General features: G+C 39.3%; 1 protein-coding gene across 1 annotated transcript in view; it reads right to left on the bottom strand.

The window, feature by feature from the left end:
* LRP1B (low density lipoprotein receptor-related protein 1B) overlaps positions 1–22480 on the bottom strand; it is a 615617-nt gene that overhangs the window by 351650 nt on the left and 241487 nt on the right. The window contains exon 7 of the mRNA XM_009891709.1: positions 18557–18814. Within this exon, the coding sequence (XP_009890011.1) occupies positions 18557–18814 (258 nt within the window). The remainder of the gene's footprint in view (positions 1–18556; positions 18815–22480) is intronic.

Raw genomic sequence — 22480 nt, 5'->3', positions numbered from 1 at the left:
ACGCCGAGCCAGAACAAAGAAATGCTCCATTTAGTCCAGTATCCTACCTCCAGAGGAGGCCAATGTCAGGTATATGTGAGCACTAATAGATTTTAGACAACAGGGAGGAAAAGGACTTTTTTTTTTTCCTTGTCCGAAAAAAATATAGGACGTGCTTTTAAAACTATCAGGAAAAACTCTTTCTCTCTGGAAATCAGTAATAGCTTAAGCTTTTTCAACATGTCTGCTTTCCATTTTCAGAAGTTGGACTCATGGAATTAAAGGTTTATGGCTCACTGATTTCACGAGACTTTTGAAAGTTGAACATAGGCTTCCATGTAAGAGAGGCATTTCTGAAAATATTCTTGATAAAGAATGAAAGTTACTAAAGGGATTCAATTTTCAATATTTGTAGAAATGAAACTAGTAATTAAATTCCTACAGTGGGAGCTCTGGAAGATCGTTCTACATTGGGAAGTGGGGGAAAAGGAACAAGCTTAAGTAGCAGCCCGCTGGAGGAGGTTACTCTTTTCTTCTAAAAAGTACCTATTTTTACATAAATGTGACATATACCTGAAAGGCATGACACACACGGATTAGTAGATCTGTCAACATAACAATGCTCACATTTATAAAATGTTGGCGATATTTATTCCTTAGTTCTTCATTAACATGTCACGAGAAATGGCACTAAACAGGTATTTTATGTGGAAAACAAAAATAATCATTTGAAAGTCATATTAGGGATAACCATTTGCATCAAAACTGAGTTAAAACTGAGGTTGCTGAGCAATCCAGGAAAAGTGCGACATCCAGAAGCAATCTCCCACCGTAACCTTTGTGTCAAAGACTTCAAAAAGCATCAGTAGCTCTAAACACCTGTTTACCCCATTCCTCTTCCCAGCAGGTCACCTTTGGGAAGGGCACGGGGATACCAGCAGCACAGGCTGTTTGCAAGAGGTAGGTTCGTTACAACTGCATTCCTCATCACGCTGTTCCTTGCAAAACACGCTATGCTTGAAGACTTCACCAGTTTACAGCAAAAGAGGTGCATTCATTCACATTTTTCTTTCCAAGTCTATCGCATGAAATGGAGGAGAGAGTTCCCACTATGAGAAGAACACCTCTCAAAAATAGACCTTCTGGGGCAGTACATCACTGTAATCTAGTAATTAACCTGAACATTCAACGCACAGCAGCACTCGCATTTAACCGCTACAAACACGTTGTGTACTGTCGATACCATTGATCTGGTTTGGGGTTTGTCTTCTTTGTACCGTGCGCCCTGCAGTGAAACGGACACATCCAACTTCTCACAAGAGAAGAAGTTTATAAAGAATTGTCCGAGTCCACTCCTCCATAAAATTATATCCCACATGAAAAATCCACCCAGCTAGCAGAGAACAGTTTTAACGAATCAAACTTGTAATCTCTGTGGTTTCGCTAGCAGCTACGCATTAAGCTGCTTTGAATGGCTCTCCAGTCACCACACAAGTTGAACGCACTCTATACCACAGAGATAAGGCTTTGGTTGGGCTGAGGACCTTTAAAATAGACGTTCTTGTACTCAAGAAGTTACTGAATTCATTTCATGCCTATGTCTGGATTCATATATTAAAACGCAATATGTACAGATGTCTAGTCCACTCACATCTTTAAAGTAATTAATCCTTTCCTTTTCCTTTCATTTGCACAGTTTCTGAATTCTCTAAGAAGAAATGCCTCCCCCTGAAAACACACGTATTGATTCTGAGCAATCTTGTATACATTTTTGAGGTTTTTTTTTCCAATTTTAATAACAGTTTCCTTGGAGCATTTCTGCCAAACGTGATCATCCTTCCTTTATTACTTTCTAAGAAGCAGGATTTCCTCTTAAGGACTTCATAAAGAATAGTTAAGACATCACATGGGCTAAATTCTACTCTAGTTAATGGCATTATGTAGACCATGGGCACTAGCAAAAGTCTTGCTACAAGTAGACTTTTTCTATTTTTTTAAACACCCAAATATTACTATACCTTTAGAGAAAATAGCAATTTTATATGAGGGTGGCTAAATCTTCAAAGGGTACTGGAAATATCTGTCTTGTGGCCAAAGTATAGTTTATGAAAATCAGAGCTGTATTGAATGACTGTTTTCTTCCGCTTTAATTCTCAAACTTGTATCTTATACCGTAGGCATTACTACATTTATTTCAATTTCAACTCAAGACTTGCAGAAGAAGACTTCAGCCACCAGAAGGAGAGAGAAAAGCAGCACTATATTCTTGTATTCACACTACTGTTGTAATCGAGGATTCGGCACACGCGCTGCCTACTAAAATCAATATTATGTGAACAGACTTCATTTTTCCCAGATGTTGAAGAAAGACTAGAAACAGAAAAATTAGTGAGCTTTCTGCATTTATACACTTCAGTAAAAGAATCTCTTGTTTTTAAAACTACTCGGTGGAACTCATAGTGGTTGGGAGTTGGAGTCTTTTTCAGAAACTTCAGAGTGAACCAGGGAATGATTTTGGATGAAATACAATTAAAATTAAAAATTCTTAGTGCACTCTCCATATGCTTCTGGTTAATAATGAAAGAGATAGATAGACAACTTCTCTCTATTTTAAGGGAAAGAACTTAGCTTCTACTGCCTTATATACTTAAAATTTTCCTTGCTCTGAACTTGACTGCAGTGAGGACAGCCTAAAGGAACTTTGAAATCTACTCAAGACTCAAGGTGCAACAATTTCATTGACAGTTACTACAGCAAATTAGAACCATGATTCACTCTTTCTCTTTGGACATGGTTTTGGACCTTTTTTTTTTTTACATATATAGCAATTCAGTATTGATTTCTTGCTTGCATTTTCCCAAAATTAATGCATATATTTGAAAATGCTTAAAAATAATCTTTGTCACAAATAATTTTTGTCACTTTTTTTTTTCTTTTGCAAAAGTTGATCTTAAAGAACGAATTATTTTGATTTACCCAAAAAGCTAAAAAAAGGTACTATTTTTTCTTCCGTAACGCATATACATCTCTTCTGAATGAACATAACACGCAGACTTCCACACAGATATGATTCTGGGCTTGCTCAGGGGAGAAGAGAGAAGGGGAAGTGGTTTAAAAAGTGGTGGTTGTATCTTCAATAGAGGAGCGTGGGTGGGCAGGTACGCCGATTCCCCATCGATTCAGCCTCGAAACCTCAGCTGCGGGGAGGGAAGTGTTTGCTACTCTTACTGCACCAAAACATAGAATCATAGAATACCTCCGGTTGGGTTTATTTTATAGACGTCTTTCCACTTTGCAACGAGCAGCTCGGCATTGTCACAGGTAGTCAGGTCTGCTAAGAAGCACTTGTTTCATTTATTCTATAATAGAAGCACGGTGGTTTTGAGGATTGTGCAACAGTTGTTTAGACGGTTGGCCATATGCTAGGGGAATAAACGCTTCGGAGAAGCAAGAGAGGATTGTTGTAATAAAACTTTCAGGAGCTTAACATTTCTGTAATGAGCATCCTAACACATGGAAGATGTCAGTCCAGTCCCCAGCGGTAGCGCAATATAGGAGTGCAAGGGTGGTACTGCTCAAGTGCCTCGTGCTGGAAGAGTCACCTTCTGGTCCCCCTTTCCCCAAAGGCCAGGCCAACAGAGCCGCACATCTCCCGGGCATGTTCACACCCGCGTACTCTACAACCTGTTATGTCAGTAACTGTTTGCCTCTGGGGCTCGCTTTGAGAAACCAGCCCGGAGTAAGCAACACTTTGCTTCACTGTAGTTTTGAGTAAGGAACCATCTCCTGAAAAAAAAAAAAAAGACAGACAGAAAAAAAAAAAGAAAGGGGGAAAAAAAAAAAAAAAAGAAAGAAAAAAAAAATTAATCTGGAAGCCAAAACCATGAAAACGAGTAACATAAAGAAATAAATAAAAAAGGGACAACACATTTGAGACATTTTGCCTTTCCCTATGTTTTCCCAGTCTTCAGGGTTTTTTTTCCCACATGTATGCATTTTACTTCTCCACGACTAGAAAGCTGCTTTAATTTTTTGACTGAAAGCTGAGATTTGAGCAAGTGGGGTTTTGTGAACTGTGTAAAGTAGACAAATAAGAAAAGTTCCAGGGAAGGCCAGAGTTGCTTAGTTTAATTTACTATCTATTTAGGGGAAAAGAAAAAAAAAAGATATAAAATTATGCATTTATTAAGGAACAAACAAATTTTATTCCAGCGAACAATAGCAAGCAACTTGGGGATAGGCTTTTTGCCCTCCACCTGAGTAAAAAGACAAGTTTGAATAAGAAGAAAACCAGTAGCAAACCTTTCTTTTTTCTAAAATAGCCAGAAATGGTGAGACCAGGTAAATAGTAATTAAAAAATGACAGGCTGTGAAATCCTGCAGAAGCACTGCCTTTGCTGTGCCTCTCTTCTGAGAGTAATGTTCCTAATTAGCAGCCCAGACAGCCTTATACTGACACTATGGCTTGGGAAAGTTAAGCTGGCATAGATTTTTCTGTGCCCCTTCTACTGACAGTAATTTGCCATAATTATGTCTGCAATGCCATTTACGAAATCTGATTTTTATTAAAAATGTCACCGTTCAGTAAGTTAGACACACTGGTGTCTAAACTTTTTACAGCCATGTCCTGAGTGATTATTGCATACATTTAAAAATTAAAAATCAAATGAAAAATATCCATCTATCTTTTTTCAAATGACTTATCCTCAAATATCTAATTCCTTTGAATTACATCAGCCTTCTTAGATAGTTTTTGTAAAGAGTATAATGGAAACCTAAAATATACAAAATTAAAAAAAAAAAAAAACAAAACACTTTAAAGCATCCAGACTTCAAGTTCCTCAAAAGAAAAGAAAGCTTTTCCTCTTGTTTGCTGAGTACCATAATTTAAATTTCAATAAATTGGGTTACTGTCGAAAATACAGTTGGTATTCTTCCAACCCTACAGGATATTACAAGATACTGCTTTAAAAACCTATAAATGTGAACATTTATACAATAGCAGTTTCCTCAAGCTGAAGAGTTTTCAAAAATATGAGCCTAATCTAAATATTGTGAATACTTAATGAAAGCACCCCGATAGCTCCCAAAGGCACCTAGTCTCTCAGAGACGCAGTCTATCCAGTCACTCAGAGATTCCAGCATTCAGCTTCCAACTAGGTACAAAAAAACCTCCACATTTAGGTGTTTATTCCATGTGGGCATTTCTCTTTCTGTTTAACATCAGACTTTTATCCTTCTACTGGATGTAGCTCACTTACCAAGAAGAGATAATCCAGTGCCTGAAACTTCACATGATTTAGGAGTTTTTAAAATTAGCAGTTCCACACCTTTCAAAGGACTTCATGAAGATGGTGACACAGTCTGGCCTACAAGATCCCTGTCAGTCCTCACGTCTCTGAATTCATATCTGAGCACTGATGACAAGACGTGGTCACAGAAGCCAGTTTGGGGCCTACTAATCACAGAATCACAGAATGGTCAGGGTTGGAAGGGACCTTCGGAGATCATCCAGTCCAACCCCCCTACCAGAGCAGGGTCACCTACAGCAGTTGCAAAGGATGGTGTCCAGGCGGGTTTGGAATGTCACCAAAAAAGGAGACCCCACCATCTCTCTTGGCAGCCTGTGCCAGTGCTCTGCAACCCTCAAAGTGTTTCCTCATGTTGAGATGGAATTTCCTGTGTTCCAGTTTGTGCCGGTTGCCCCTTGTCCTGTCGCTGGGGATCACTGAAAAGAGTCTGGCCCCATCCTCTTGACACCCGCCCTTTAGATATTTATAAGCATTGATGAGATCCCCTCTCAGCCTTCTCTTCTCCAGGCTAAACAGCCCCAGCCTTTTCTCATAGGAGAGATGCTCTGGTCCCTTGATCATCTTTGTAGCCCTTTGATGGACCCTCTCCAGCAGGTCCCCGTCCTTCTTGAACTGGGGACCCCAGAACTGGACACAGTACTCCAGATGTGGCCTCACCAGGGCAGAGCAGAGGGGGAGGATGACCTCCCTTGACCTGCTGGCCACACTCTTCTTGATGCAGCCCAGGAGAGCAGAGCCCATAGCTAGGTAAGCTTGCTGCTCAGCTCAAAATACAATCTTAGCCCACCTGGTGGCCCTGCCCTACCTACACCTTGCCTTGCAATGGGCCTGTTGTACACGTCCGTGTCGGCAAAAGCTAGACATTTTCAGGTTTTTTATGGCTTGGTTTCTTAGGCCGCTATGAGGCACGTTGCTGCAGATGGAAGTTAGGCAATGATGCGTTATTAAGACAGACACACTATAGTGCATTGGCTGAGGTTGAACATTGAGCAGGTAGCGAGAGAGAAATGCGGGTTTAACCATAAACTGCCTCCTCCCATTGGGAACCCTGGGATCTACAGAACAGTAACAGCAAAAAAGCACATCTTCCTCTTCAAACAAACCCCTCTGTTTACAGAGCATTCAGAGGAGACGTGATGATTTCCAACCTAGACGACTCTACGATGGTATACCCCAGGTGTGCTTGGGTCTGTGTCTTTGCCAGGAATTTTAAAGCAGAGTAGCAAAATCTGGTCCTGAATGTTTTTAGCATATTTCTTCTTTTACTCGAGTTATAGAATGATTTTACCATACAATGCATCAAGTTTCTGGAATGAGTAATAAGAGTGAAATTTTCTGTCAGTGGGTCTTGAGTCAGAGAGGTGGCTGTGACGCCAACAGGTTAAACGAGCACGGCAAAAGTGTGGAACAAGGAAATAAGGGCTTTATGAGTGGTCCTATGTTTTAATCCCGAGTATTACAATTTTTATAAGGAGTGAATTTTATGACCTCAATCTCATGTCAGAAACAAGTAAGAATAGTTGAAAACCATTATGTTTCTAATTCTGCATTACTGAGTTCCAAACACATTGCCCAGTGATTGTACACTTGTAATGGGGTCCCAGTAGCCTGCACACACGCTGAACAATAAAGACAGATTTATAGAGGTACATAGTCTCTTTTTTTTTTTTTTTTTTAACTGCACATTCAAAAGCTTCTTATAAATCTGCTGAGACTGTAAATCAAACCCAGTTATTTACTTCAAAGCAGTTAAGTCATCCACTGTTAAAATTAAAGCATAATTCATCCGCAATAGGCATCCCATCAAGCACGTTGGACTGACAACTGCTATGGGGAAAGCGACGTGGCTACATAAGGCTGTAACACTCGCCTCCTTTAACCACCTTCCATCAAAGGCAGAAGTCTACAACCTTCCACCTTCCAAGGTCTGCCTGCCGCATGTATTATGAACTTCATAAACTATCGTCGCGCAAAAATAAGGTCACTTAAATGTTTTCCCACAAAGACGCCAAGCAGTAAGTTATTACAATTTTAAAGATACGTCAGTAAAACATGGAGTTACTTCTGCAATATGAAGTGTTTAAGGAAAATTACTTCCAGAGAAAGTTTGAAGAGTTTAATACCTCGGGTAGGCAACAGTGCTTTAAGGAAGGCTTTTGGGGGACAATGTAGAAGTAAATTATCTTCATCAGCACTTGAAGAAATGGTTAGGGGACAAAGGAAAATCATCTTGAACATCTTTTGGAGAACATAACATTTGTCAGACAGCACTGGTTCACAGGATCTGGAGTATGCTGTAGTTTCTTGCAGGTAAAATGCAGATAATTTTGTAGTATAATTTCATTTTGAGCCCACTATATATTGCTCTTAGCAATATATGGTGTAGACAATATGAATATGCAGTACGTGACATGACCTAGTGCTATAAATCAATCTGTTTCTTTTCCCCAAAGGGCATTATTGCATTCAATTTTAATCAGAAGCTAATACTGACCATAGAGTATTTCATTCTGATATACAGATATATTCATACTGGGCACAAAATTCTTTATCTTCATTTCAAACATATTAAGGGAAAAGGAGAAGACATTACACTTCCAAAATATTTTTTTTTTCTGAAATAAATCTTACTACAGAACTCGTTTATAATATAATTAAAATCTGCATACGGAGTCCAATTTAAATCCCGGTTGAGAATTACAACTTAGAGAATGCTAGAAAATTTTCAAATATCTTCAATTACAAAAAAAATATAACCTGCACAGTTAGCAAATATATACCTCATTGTTCCACATAATATCTCTGAAACAAAACCATATCTTGCACCTTACTAGATGAGATTGCCTTTTTTTTTAGGGTTTTTAAGGAAAGAAAATGCCATTGCTTAAAGGACATAAAGCTGTTTTCTTCATCTTTTTCCCCCTAAAAATGAAATTCTTCGCTAAGGATCATTATATCCATGGGTAAGTATTTCTACAACACAGGAATCAGTCACCACCTGACGCCTTCAGCACACTTGTACTTCTGCAACACTCAGACCCACTGCACAGCACCACTAATGTCACTTGCCTCATCTTATAGTTTGAGCAAAACAAACAAAACAAACCCTTCATGTCTATGAATGCTGACTGCCATCTGACTATAACAAATGCACACTCATGTAATCATTACCTCATCCTCCCTTTCTTCCTATCTGTCCTTTTCTTTTTTCATTTTTTTTTTATTACATCTTTTCAACATCAAAACAGTAACCCTTGAGGAGAAGACTGTTATTTATTATATTTGACCTGACCAACAGACAATCACCCAGACTTAAAATACAGGCATTGTTGATGCACTTAAATAAAATAAAATATAAAAAAAAAAAAAGTTATTTTTTCTTGCTAATTTATTTCCAGTAATGCAAGAAATAAAAATAAAGCATGGGTTTAGAGTTATACATTAATTATTTTTCCATCTATTTTCATACAGATAACGGGACACTTCATTTTTTCTGTTTATTTATTTTTATCTTTATCACTATAGTGGTAGGATCCAAGGACTGGTCTACCTAAGCATTATCTTAAAATGGAATACCACCATAGATTCCATTAAAAAGTCTCATAAACCACTCAAATAGCTGTTGCTTCCAGTAATATAGCTCAAAGTCAATGCTTTTATATTTGCAGGACTTGAACTTTGCTTTCAGAAAGCTTCCAGCCCTTTCCAAAACTCACCGCTTTAGAAAGATATGAGGCCATAATCCCACTTCTTCTCAACTACAGAAGTCTTATGTGCTCTGTGCTACCTACTTCTACCTTGTGTATCCCCTATCATTTTAGCATTTCAGTTTTAAAACCTGGCGGCATCCCTAGCCATATGGAAATACTGTTATTCTCATTTTACATTTAGAGGGGAAAAGACAAGATTACTCGCTAAATGTCATCCCGTAAGTCTCGGGAAAAACAGTGGTCTCCTGACTACCAGCATATTGCCTTTCTTCCTAAATCACTCCTCCTTTCACGTAAACAGTAAAAAGAATTTGTCCCAACACTTGCAAAGAAATAAAGCCGAGAGACGTGAATACTCATCGCATCCCTCCTCCAGGTCCCCTCTGCAACATATGTCTTCCTTGTAGTGATATTTTTTGCCTACCCTAATGTTAAATTACTTGGCGGTGAGCGTCCCCGCAGGCAGCCGGTTGCAGGGTGTTAACGGGGTCCGTGTTTAAGAGCGGAGCGGGAGCAGGGCACCGGGTGCTGCCCAGGCTCTGCCTCCACCTTCCCCAGCATCCTTCCAGCCCGCTCTGCCGCCCACCAGGCTCAACAGTTCACCCAGAGGAGTATCGCAGTTCTTTACGGAGCAGCTACCTTCAAATATATACTTCTTTTTTGCTCAGTCTATGAAAGGATAATTGTCTGTCCGAGTGTATGTTTGCAAAAGGAAAAAACCCCAAAAACTCAAACTGTGACCAATTATTTTGGAAGATACAGAACATGGATTACAGTGCATTCACAGACACTTCTAAAATACGTTTTCCCACTACTTCATCTTACTCGAGTCTCCTTTTCCCAATGGGTTCGTTTCTGAAGCAAAAGCAGTGGTTACGACTATTTAAAACAAATGCGAATTTTGCAACTGGTTGAACGGACTCAATGACTAACCATTGTATCCTTGAAAGAGTCTTAAGATGAAAATACCTGTTTTCAGTATATTCCTAACTAAAAGAAACATAGTGTTGATCTTTTTAAACACATGATATTTATCTCCTTATATATAAACATAAAAATACTCCCCGATATTAAAAAATGGAAACATATACTTAAATAAAATATCAACCTATGACATGCAAGCAAATCCAAAAATGCCCAAAAGAGCAAGAATCTCTGGAAATGCAGATCCTGGCAGGTATCCCCACACACTGCTCAATCAGCTCATTATTTTTGCTTATAGAGTGTGACAGAGATTTTACGCAATTACACATGCAAAGACTATCCAAACTTTATCACCAGCTCGAGAACTGTCATGGTGAATGCCTAACCCAACACATCAAACTGCAGCTGCTCCGTGACATGTTGATGAAATGCAGGGCTTCGGCTTTGTGCAAACAGACCAACCCTTTTGCATATTCTGTCCTTCTCTTCTCATTTAATTACTTACAATGATCAAGACGCTTTTTTCCAGAACTAAGAAATTTATACAGCTTAAGGCCGACTTTAGCAAAAGTGATTTATTCCACTTACAAGATTTGTTACATGGAATTTTCCAATTTCAGAATCAGTGCTTCAGTAAAACCACCATTAAAAATTTAAAGTAAACCCAAGATTTCATTTGAATGAAATTCATTTGAATGAATTTCAACCTTACTGACAAACAGTGAGAAGGATAGGATTTGTTCTTCCATTTTATTTATTTCATAATGCTGACATGATCCATAAGGTTTGCAGCATTTCAAGTTTTACTCCAAAAGCTGAAGTCAAAAGAAATTTTTAAATCAAATTTGCTTCATTCTACGTAGAAACCCACAATGTATATTTTGTGGATTAAGAAGACAAAAATATTTCTGTGAAGAGGAGATAATGCTTTTTGAGCTAGTCATTGCTTCTGCCATTCAAAGAAGTTAAAAACTGCAAAAAGCAATCATATATCAAACGCCCAAATCAGACAGTGGCTTTCATTTGTCATGTCCACCACAGTGTAAATAATAATCACAGTTTTATCAAGGTTTGCAAACATGAAACTCCTCTTTCTCTAAGAGCTCCTGATAGAGGACTAAGTAAAGAGCAAGCCCTTTATTTTATTCTGACCCACACCAATTCTTTGGCGTGTCCCCGTCACAGACCAGCACACGGCACAGAAAGACCCAGGCTGTAGCGAGTACTGAAAGCAGACGAGCCCAGAGCCGAAAGCCATAGAGCCGATACAATGTCATAAAAAGTGGTGACAAAGACGCTGCGACTGTTTTTTATTTTATGAGATAAGAAGCTTCTGATTTCAGCTCTACTTAGACTAATGAAATTTCTTATTCGTTTATGAAAAGCATGATCTTTATTTACCCTTTACCCTGCAGCAATACAAAGCATTAGATCAAAACATGAGTTGCAAAACACAACAATTAGTAGAGGCCACCAGCTAAACCACAACTCATAATACTTGTGGGTTCATTCTAATACTCTTTTCATCGCATAAGATATGTAAACAGTTTTTTTTTTTCTTCCTGTTGCTTCCCCAGAAAAATACAGCAGGCAGAGGTTTCTGTATTACTGTGCATCTGATATGGAAGGGCTTCATATTACAAACAAGAGTTCCAGTGGCTACCAAGTAAAAACCAAAACGAAGTCAACATGGTGCATATGGATGGCAAAGGTTTATGGGAAAATGTGTCTCTAATCCCATAAAACACGCATCATTTAACTCCACATTTCATAAAAAAAAAAATATGTGTGGGTTGTTTTGGTTTTGTTTTTGTTTTTTTTTTACTGACATTTCATTATTCTTGCATCTGGGGATATAAATGCATTTGTAAAATATTCGCTACAAAATTGTGCATTTTATATTTGCAGCAACCTATTTATCTATACATTAGATCTTTACAGCACCCACAATTACTTCATTCTATCTTCAAAACCTTGTTAACAAAATACAAATGTTACTGGTTTACAAGGAGCATAATAAGTCAATTTAACAGAGAGGAAGAGTCCCTCAGCATTATGCCTGATAAAGATAAATTTGCATGGTTACCGATACTATGAGAAAGTGTTCATTTTTAATTTATACAATGCTGCTGCTGCTGTGGGACACAGCCAGCTTGCTCTTGGACTCCCTCCTTCGTACAAGACCTTTGCTATCAAGGAGGGGTTGGGAAGTAAGGACGACACACAAAAGATACAGTCATGTCATAATGAAGCTAATTAAGATGGAAGTCTAAAAATAGTCAGCTAGGAAGCTGAAAAAATGGAGGAAAGGGAAGCCAGCATTACAGAACTGAGAATAAAGACATGAAGAGATGTAAGCTTTGCAGAGACATCCTTCAGGACACTGTCCCAGGCAGAGCTTAGGAGTTTAGAGGAGGAAAAGAAAAAAGAAGCAATCAAATTTGCACTGAGCAGTGCCATTGAGATAAGACATTTTATTTTCTGTACTCAGTCAGAGAATTAACTGTCCAGGGCACTACTACTGTAAAGCACATAAAAAGAAAATAGACAGCACGCTAGCTTTGCTAATAGAAGCGGGGTTTTGACTGATGTCAATGAGAGATCAATTGTGGAAGCTGGATAAATAACAAAGCTTGAAGAAACAGTAGTATCATATCTTAGAATGATTGAAAACTGCCATTCTTGGCAATTAACAAGCAGTTAATAAATAGCTCTTATGTCAAAAGGGATTAAGTGCAGGTAACCTAACTTTGGAGGGAAATGCTACCAACTCAGAGCATCTGCCATGGAAGCTTCTTCCTCAAAATGACATAATGCAATGTTACAGGGATGCTATTCAAGCCGGTAGCACAATCCTTGAGTCAAATTGAATGGACCGAGTCCAAAACACGCAGTAAAAGCAGACAGATCTTTCACAGCTAACATTTAGAAGCTCCTAATATATGCAAGGCAGTCTTAGGATCTCTGTTTTCACAGATTGTATCTTAACTTTTGTGCAAACACCATCAAGCATTGAGATATACACCAAATACACAAATACTGTTCATAAAACAAGATAATGGATTTGCAATAACCACGACAATAAAAGGATGAGATCCAACCGATTGGGTTTGTTGGAACAGAAAGGTTGAATGAATGTTTTTAACAAAAAGATGTGAACTACCATTTTTCTTCTAGTAAACCTGATGATCATCAAAAAGGCTATGTATAACCAACAATGAGAAAAGAGTAGCCTGGAGCATACTGATTAAAAGGAAGTTTCTGTACAAGCCTGAGTCTCAAAGGAGTCTTGTCATTACAGGGGGCAGAAAATCTGTACACAAAAGGACAATTATCAGATAGCATTGTTTCCCGCACTGAATAAAAGTCCATACTGCATCAGGAAAGCACCTTATCAAGGCTGTATCAAATACTGGATCAACATTTTTTTTCAAGTCCAGGTACACCAGAATGAGGAATGAATGGTGTACAGATGCAAGATGCAAGGATGATGCAAAGAAATCATTTCCCAGATCAGGCCATGGAGTATGAAGGATATCCAACTAAAGATTTGGACTTGTGGCTGCTCTGAAGCGGAATAGCTAAAAGCACATGGAACATAAAGTGAAATGGAAACATGGAAACATATGAAAATCTTAAGAGATATTCAGGACGACACGAGTGAAGTCTCAGGAAAGATGTAGTCCTAACAACATACAATAGTGATGTACGCATGTATCTAAGATGGGGTCCAAACCTCGTTAAGCATCACTAAGCTCCACAGCAGTAGTCTGTGCTGGAACCTGTGCAAGATAACATTCACAAGTCATCTACAAGACGACATGAATAACAAGTTTACAAAATTCAATCATAAAAATTAGGTTTCCAGAATAGTAAAGAGGAGGGTCAGTTTTGAAGAACTGCAGGACCTCAGGAGACTGAGTGACTAGGCAGTGAAAGGAGACGGAAAATCCAAGCCGAAAAGACATGAAATTAATGAGAAAAGTATCCTAGTTTTCTATATTTAATGATGGATTTGTCTTAAGCACTCCAGAATGAGATATTGACTATATATATATATATATATATAAACCCCCACAAAACAAAAAAACAACAAAAACCTTTGGCCAAAGTAAGAAAGGTCAGTATCCCAGAAACATAATTTGTCCACTCTTCCCAGAAATGCAAGAACAGCAATGCAAGATTAGCCAGGGCTCTGGGAGTGCCAAGTGGATGCCATATACAGGACAAGTACGCTGTGGTATTTCTTTAGGATACTCTTCTCACATCCCATTCTTCCTCCCGTTACTGTATCAGATGAACTGAACACTACTAAAGTGCCATTTGAGGTGTAAATGACCTTTGTCATGAAACCTTCTCATTTCTGTTCATCTTCTAGGAGGTCTGTAAGCATGGGCTATCTATCACAGAAAAAAAAAGAAAAATCACATTCTACAACTATATGACAGCTTATAACGCCTGTCTGGAAACAAGCCTGGGGCAGAGCTTATATAGCAATAAACACCTCCCCCCAGATCTTCACAGTTGTTCTCCTCCTGAGTAAGCCAAACTTTGCTTTGATTCCTCATGAATATTCACAGGAACTTCACAGGAAGGTTGCTGACAGAAGCACCATCTCTAGCGCTTAGAGTTTCCTTCAACGATTGAGCCTCATCAAAGCCAAGCTAAATGACTGTAGCTATTCCCAACACAGCACTCCTAGTTGTGGTTAATCACTGCTAGGAAGTGTTTTAGGTCAGGGGGTGGCGGGGTAATTAGGGGGACCAAAACCATGGAAGAAAACAGGAATGTAACTAGACACTGTTGGATCCTGATTGGGTCCTCTGGGCTCCCTCTCTGATGGTCTTCACATCCAAAAAGTGAGTGAGCCAAAAAGTCAGCTTTGACTCGTGATCATGAGGGCAAGCAGAAGGTGGTGGGTTCCACAAGCAGAGAGGCAAATACTTCTGCCCTCCGGTGACTACGACCCTTCGTGCCCATCACCTGCTCGTAACCTCGGAGCGACTCTTCCCCCGTGCGGTGGTAGGGCAGGGGAGGGAAGGCAGCTGGATTAAAACCGAATTAGTAGGGAAGAAGCAAGAGGTTTCTTTTCATCCAGATCAGTCCCGTACAAGCACATCTGCCAACAGAAAAGCCTGTGAGCCTTCCAAGGCGAGGTAGGATCGACTGTCTGGAGGTATAAAACACCACAAGGTGGCAAAGCTAAACACAAACATTCCGGGATTTGTACTGGTCTACAGTGATAACTGAATGCCAAGGAAACCTGAACCAAATACCAGCCAAGCAGAAAATATCATCCTCTGAAGCAACATTCCAGAAGAGATTGTGTTATATTCTGCAGAAGAATAGTGGCTAAACCCCAGGCTGTGCTGCCTGGTGCTTGCTTGGAGAGCACATAAGGTGCTCACTCGGTACTTGTAACGATGATGACAAAAAATGCCTATTAAAATCAGGAAGGAGATTTTGTTATGCAGAAGATGCTGCTCTTGCCACCACCCCCCACACTCCAGCACACAAAAGTATTTGTGTAAGATTGTGCATCATGGCTTTGGAAGGGCAGAAAATTGTTAGAGATTTTCCACCTTCATGCCATTAAAAAGAATTTTTGCTAGTTTGGTCCTAGAAGTAGCACTTCACATAAATGATTGTTCCTGAATGTTTTGCTGTACTAACTGGAAGTGGACTGTGAGCTAGTTCCAAGGAGCGTGCCTGCTACGGGCAGTGGTAGCACAAGCCTGCCTTCTATGAGAATCTTCCCTGAAAGCCTATTTGGCTCCAACACTGTCTGTGTAAATCTTTCCAAGAGGAAATTTTCCAGCTTCTCTTCCAAAAACTTCTTGGTCTTAAAAAGACAAAGATGAAACAACATGCCAATGCCCGGCCTTGGCTACGACAAGGATGCCTGTGCTGCTATCACCATGCCTACAGAAAGCTATCCTTATTTCAAAGGATAAACCTATCAAACAAAACCTATCCGTGATATAATAAAATTTACAAGCCTGAAACTAGCTTAATAAGCACAAGGAATGCTATCACTGGACTTGCACCGCATTCTCCTGCAGTAAGAGATACCTGAGTGCAGGATCAGCCTCTACACTGGGTGGAAAACTGGCCGGATGGACGGAGACAAAGAGTTGTGGTGAATGGAGCTAAATCCAGTTGGCAACCGGTCACAAGTGGTGTTCCCCAGGGCTCAGTATTGGGGCCAGCTGTGTTTAATATCTTTATCAACAATCTGAATGAGAGGATCGAGTGCGCCCTCAGTAAGTTTGCAAATGACACCTAGTTGGGTGGGAGCGTCAACCTGTGTGAGGGTAGGATGGCTCTACAGAGGGACCTGGACAGGCTGGATCGATGGGCTGAGGCCCATGGTATCAGGTTCAACAAGGCCAAGTGCTGGGTTCTGCGCTTGGGTCACAACAGCCCCATGCAGCGCTACAGGCTTGTAAAAATTAAAACTCAATTTTGCTGTAGTCACAAAATGACCTATACACGTGTGCAGGCATATATATATGAGACACAGTAACACCAGACTCCTGCCATGTCCTTGCAGACGTAACTCCAGATACATGTCTGGAAGAGAAGATATTAGTCAGGTGGGTAACTTCTGCATTGAGGACTGGAGAAAAAAAACAACAAACAAAACAACACACAAACAAATCTGCGACAGATGAGTTCTGATTGAACCTTCGGAAGTTATTCTTCCCATAAGGAGCAGCATGTTGTCTGTGCTGTCTCATGCCTCTGATGCCCCAGTGAACCACTCTGTTGAGACTGTTCAAGGCAGAGCTGTGAGCACAAAAGCAGCTTTCACACTACTTATCCCTCTGGGAAGGCGTGCTCACACCGTGGGGACTGCCGCTGCTCCGCTGCAGCAATCCAAGAAGAATGTCTGTGGATGCGTATGTCTGGAAAAAAACACCACCGCAGCTACATCAGCTAGATTTTGTCAGTCAGAGATTCAAACCTGACTCCAAGCAATGCTTCTCTAAGCCTCCAAGCACTATTTCCCAAATCAAAATTAAAGAAGAAGCTGGAACAAGTCTCTGCAGTCGATTCACGTCCATGGGAATTTCTAGTCTTCATTTAAACAAGACTGAACGATTGCAGTCAAGTTTCAGAAAAATATTAGAGACCACAGGCTGATGTGTACTAGCACTATGAAAAATGATTAGCTCATTAATTCCAGGCATCGTATTCATTTCAAACTCATCACACAGCCTTAATTTTGCAAACAGATGCACTAATATAGATCCGAACATCACCGAGATTAGCAATTCTCTTCACATGCAGAGAACAGAGGGAGAGGAGCATGAGAGAACTGGTGAAAGACTAGAAAACATAGTGCTAAGGTCCACTCTGATAATGAAGATAAGTGACAGAACAGACACACATACAGTTCGATGCAAAACAAATTTTGCTAAAGACTGTAGTTAATTTGACTGTACTTAGCAAAAGGAAAAGAAAATAAAATATCAATAACACAGTGAATTAAAAAAGCACAATCAAATACTACCAGCAAGACTTTTAGGGCTCTTAGATATCTAAAGGATGAAAAGTCCTCTAAAATACAATGTTAAAAAAACCCTGGATAAAATAGGAAGACAAAAAAAAGTACAACTATACATCTAGGATTAAGAGAGTTCTCTAAAAGTAGAATAGTCACAATAAGTGGGGAACAAAAAAATCTTTTTTTTTTAAATTAATTTTCTATTCTACTAAATATATAATTAGGAAAATAGGTTAAAAAAAACCAAACCAAACAAACAAAAAAAAACCCAAACCCAAACAAACCCAAACCCTCACTCTGCCAAAAGGGCTACAAACGACTTTTCAAAATCTTAGGTCCAATCTTAGGTTCTAGTCTTGAGTTTTTGGAACTCTGTTATTAACACCACCATTGCACTCCTCAGTGCTGCCATTTCTAAGTTGATCTGTGGACATCTCTTCTGTGAAAGATGAAGGACGTTGCATTTTTTTGACCGCATGCTATTTTGCAGTCTGTTCACATGTGTACGTGGATGAACACCTCCTTCAGAACATAACAGTGTTCCACAAGCTGAAAAGCTGATTGAGAAATAATGCTGTAACGCCAAGGAATAATTCAGTAAAATGAGTTTAGGTACTTTTTAAAACTTTTTTCCTAATTGTAAAAAAGGGCAGAAATTTATTTCCAGTAAGTCAGAAAATATTTTGTTATTGTCAAGAACTAACATACCTCTGATAGGTGACAGGACACGTGACAAGCATGTGTGTTTTTAATTCATTATTAATGTTGTCCCAGTAGCAAAGAAAGATTTTCAAGCTTTATGGAGCACTACTTTGCCAGAGAAAAGGAAGTATTTTACGTTTCTTCTTCTGTTGCACTGCTGTTTTTGTCATTTCCCCACATTATAGTTAGTCTAAAAAATGCACATCTTTAAAACCTTTGCATAGATATAAATATTCCAACGCATACTGAGTATATATATGTATAGGAGTGAGAAACATAAAAGCGCTTCAGTATGAGTTGCAGTATTTAATGCCTTAAGACTATTTTCAACAGCGAGCCCCAAAATACGTCTGAAGGCTCCTGCAACAGTTGGCCAAGACAGACACCACTGTTTTCCTAAAACATTGTCAAATACTTACTGTGCAGATACTGAGCAATGTTAATTATCCGCTCATCTGTCAACTTCCCGGCTTTCGTTATCTTGGTACACTTCAGCTGACTTGAAAGATCTCTTGATTCAATCCAACAAATTGTGTCCTCTTTGTAGCTATAGTCCAGTGTCAAAATTGCAGATCCTTTTACAGGAGTTTGGGCAGATACTTTGCTTCCATTAAGATATAATACCTCAATTGCTTCAGAGCTTGCAATCAGAAGAAGAGGAGGTCTATCAGCAGGCTCTAAAAACAAAGTAAAGAGAACTTAAATGGTTAACAGACTGTGTATACCATATTTATCTTTTCAGTTTTAACGTAGTTTTTAATGTTCTTACCTGCAGGTTTTAAGAGATATAATAAATTGGTTTTGTTTTTATTTTCATAACTATCATATATTCCAAATTACTAGTCTATTTTATCCTGCTGTTCTAATGGTTCACATCATTAAAGAAAATTAATTACCCCAGCCCCACAGCTTCTGTTTAATTCCAAGTATCATTATTGCAACATTTTTCATACCTAAGTCATAAAATGAAATACAAGTTATGCAAATTATTTCTAACCAGATTACCGGCATTTCTGAAAAAACAAAGGCCAGGAATACCTGCAGAACTTATAAGAACACATGAAATAGTAAGGTACTTTTTATATTAGAGTCTGCAAAATAAGACAAAAACTGAGGAGTAGATGCTGCTAAGTGAAATAAAAACCAACCTGACAAAAAAACCCAACACAGCAAAACCTGACTGTGTCATACAGCTGATGGGCCTAATGCCACGCAGTGTAAGGGAGAAAGTGTCATGCAATGGAGTGTCCTGACAGCAAAAAGGGAACGTGTACTTTCCATTGGGTTATCATTAATGTCACAATAAACACGCAGACAAAACCCATAAAGGCGCAATTCATATTAAGATATGACATGCAACTTAAAGTGTTCTCCCATTCAGCTGAATCACTTTGCCTAGAAATCCTGCTAGTAATTTAAAAAAATACTCGAGAAATAAGTGAATAATGAAGGAAACAATAACACCCAATAGTGAACAATATGCATTTTAAAATACAAAATGTTCCAGTTCAAGTCAAAAATTTTAAAAGTTCAGTTGTCCACACAGAGGAACAAACAATTCTCCTTGAAACAAAGTATTTTTAGCATTATGATGGGTGCTACTGGGTACAACAGCAGCTGTTCTTGCTTTAGGTGTATCTTTAATTGCATTACTGTCTTGAACATCCAGGGCTGGTTTGAAATTACGCATGTGACTTCGTCAACTGCAAATGAGTATTAGTCTCTGTAGGATGAGGAGTCTGTTATATGTGCTGTATTTCCTACACCGCTGAAATTGAAAGACTTCTTGATCTAGATCTAAACTTTAAACTGAAATAAGGTCCCAGTTAATCCAGAACTGTCAGGAGGACATCTATATCAAAACTATATGCAAGTAGTTTTGTTCTTTTTCTGGGAAGAATTCCTTCATTATCATAGAATCATAGAATTGTTACGACTGGAAAAGACCTTTAAGTTCACCAAGTCCAACCGTTATCTCACTCTACCAGGCCCACTTCTAAACCACTGTTAAAGAATTTCACCGGACTGTGGGTACCTCTAGGTTTGCTGTATTAACAACTCAGAGTTGGGCCACCACCTCAGCGAGTGGCCAGCGGCTAACAAAATACATCTTCTATATATCTGATTCTAGATAACATTACATAATTGATATTTCCGTCTGGCAAGCTCTTAGTGTTTCTTTAAAGTCTCCCAATTCTTCATTCTCCACTAGTTCCAAAAGTTCATTAATTTTCAGCTGACTCTTATCGTTCTGTTCCAGTTTCTCTTCTGAATTTGTAGCTCAGTGGTCATATTGTCTTTAAGCACCTGCATTCTATTAATCAACCTTATACAATTACATCTATTCTTCAATCATTCTATTATTCTCAAAATATACATAAAAAAACTAACAAGGCCTAAGTTACTTAAATCATTCAAAAGCTTATTTCTTTTACAATTGCTTATTTCTTTTACAACCACGTCCCTGAGCACTATATCTAGAGGGCTTTTAAATACATCTGAGGATGGCGATTCAACTGCTTCCCTGGGCAGCCTGTCTTTGATAACCCTTTCAGTGTAGAAGTTTTTCCTAATGTCTAACCTAAATCTCCTCAGAGACCGACCCCCACCTCTCTACACCCTCCTTTCAGCGAGCTGTAGAGAGCGATAAGGTGTCCCCTCAGCCTCCTTTTCTCCAGACTAAACCACCCCAAGTCCCTCAGCCGCTCCTCATGAGACTTATTCTCAAGACCCTTCAGCAGTTTTGTTGCCCTTCTCTGGAGACACTCCAGCACCTCAATGTCCTCCTTATACTGCGGTGCCCAAAATTGAACACAGTACTCAAGGGAACACTAGAAACAGTAGGGTAACATTGCTTTGCTTCAATTTATAATGAAGAACTGCTGTTCACGTAACATATTATGTGAATTGGCTGGAAAAAAGAATCAGACAGATATTTGTGATTAAAATAGAGGATAGAGAAACTGCTTCCTGACAAAAAACCCTTCCTATTAGATATTCTGCGTTCAGAGTCCTTCTCCAACCAAGATCGAGCTCATGCAGGACCTTGCGAGAAGATTCTCTGAGCGAGGAAGATATGGTGACCCGAAAAATTGCTTCAGGTTTAACTGATATAACAGCAATGTCTGATTTTGCAATGAGGTATGTTCATGGGAATCACTGAATGGAAAGCTCTCCTTTGTAACATGGTCAACACCACCACAGCATGCCTATTTGACCGGTTCATTTGTTAAATTCAATAATGTTGTCAAACGGGCAAACTTTTGGACGTTGTAATTAACAAAACTACCCTAAAATATAGAAACTGGCTGTCGTGGTTTCAGCTGGGATGGAGTTGACTTTTTTCGCTGGCAGCTGGTATAGTGCTGCGTTTTGGATTTGGGATGAGAAATGGTGCTGGTGGCGCACTGGTGGTTTTGGTTGTTGCTGGGCAGTCGGGGCCTTTCCTGCTACTCACACCGCTTCACCAGTGAGTAGGCTGGGGGGGCACAGGGGGTTGGGAGGGGACACGGCTGGGACAGCTGACCCCAACTGACCAAAGAGATGTCCCATGCCGTATGAGGTCATGCTCAGTGTACAGAGCTGGGGGAGGAGGAGGGAGGGGGGATGTTCAGAGTTAGGGGGGATGTTCAAAGACCACGTTTGTCTTCCCAAGTCACCATTACGCGTGATGGAGCCCCGCTTTCTTGGAGACAGCTGAGCACCTGCCTGCTGATGGGACGCAGGGAATGAATTCCTTGGTTTTTTGGCTTTTGCTCTGCTTAGTAAACTGTCTTTATCTCAACCCATGAATTTCTTCTCACTTTTACTCTTCTGATTCTCTTCCCCATCCCAACCAGGGAAGTGAACGAGTGGCTGTGTGGTCCTGGTTGCTGGCTGGGGCTGAACCACGATGCTCACATGGCAAGCATGTGTGAAAAATATTTGTGTTGCCAAGTCAAGAGCTCTCACCCCAGTGTAATCTGCTTGTATTCAAAGGAATAAATCAATGTTTAAATACTGTATTGAAATGTAGCACTTTCAATCAACATTCTACTTAATAAAGTTTTCAAAATTTTACTAAGCAATTCCAGCTGTCTAAATGGAGAAAAAAAAAATTGCATAAATAAAAGGATTTGGCAAATAATACTTCATCAGCAAGTCTGATTAAAGAGAAAAATTGCTTCGGTGAATACACTGCTCAGAGGTCTCACTGAAATCCACAGAAGTAGGTGTTAAATTCCGTTCTTTGATTTGGTACTACCTGCTTGTATTTAAACATTTCCTTTGCTGACTTTTTTTTTTTTTTGTTATGTGAAGAAGTTCTCTGCTATAACAGATCATGTATTCTTTCTAAAGTGGAT

Source organism: Charadrius vociferus, unplaced genomic scaffold, assembly GCF_000708025.1.
Source record: "Charadrius vociferus isolate BGI_N301 unplaced genomic scaffold, ASM70802v2 scaffold109, whole genome shotgun sequence".
Classification (NCBI taxonomy): domain Eukaryota; kingdom Metazoa; phylum Chordata; class Aves; order Charadriiformes; family Charadriidae; genus Charadrius; species Charadrius vociferus.
This window is presented reverse-complemented; position numbering and strand designations above follow the sequence as displayed.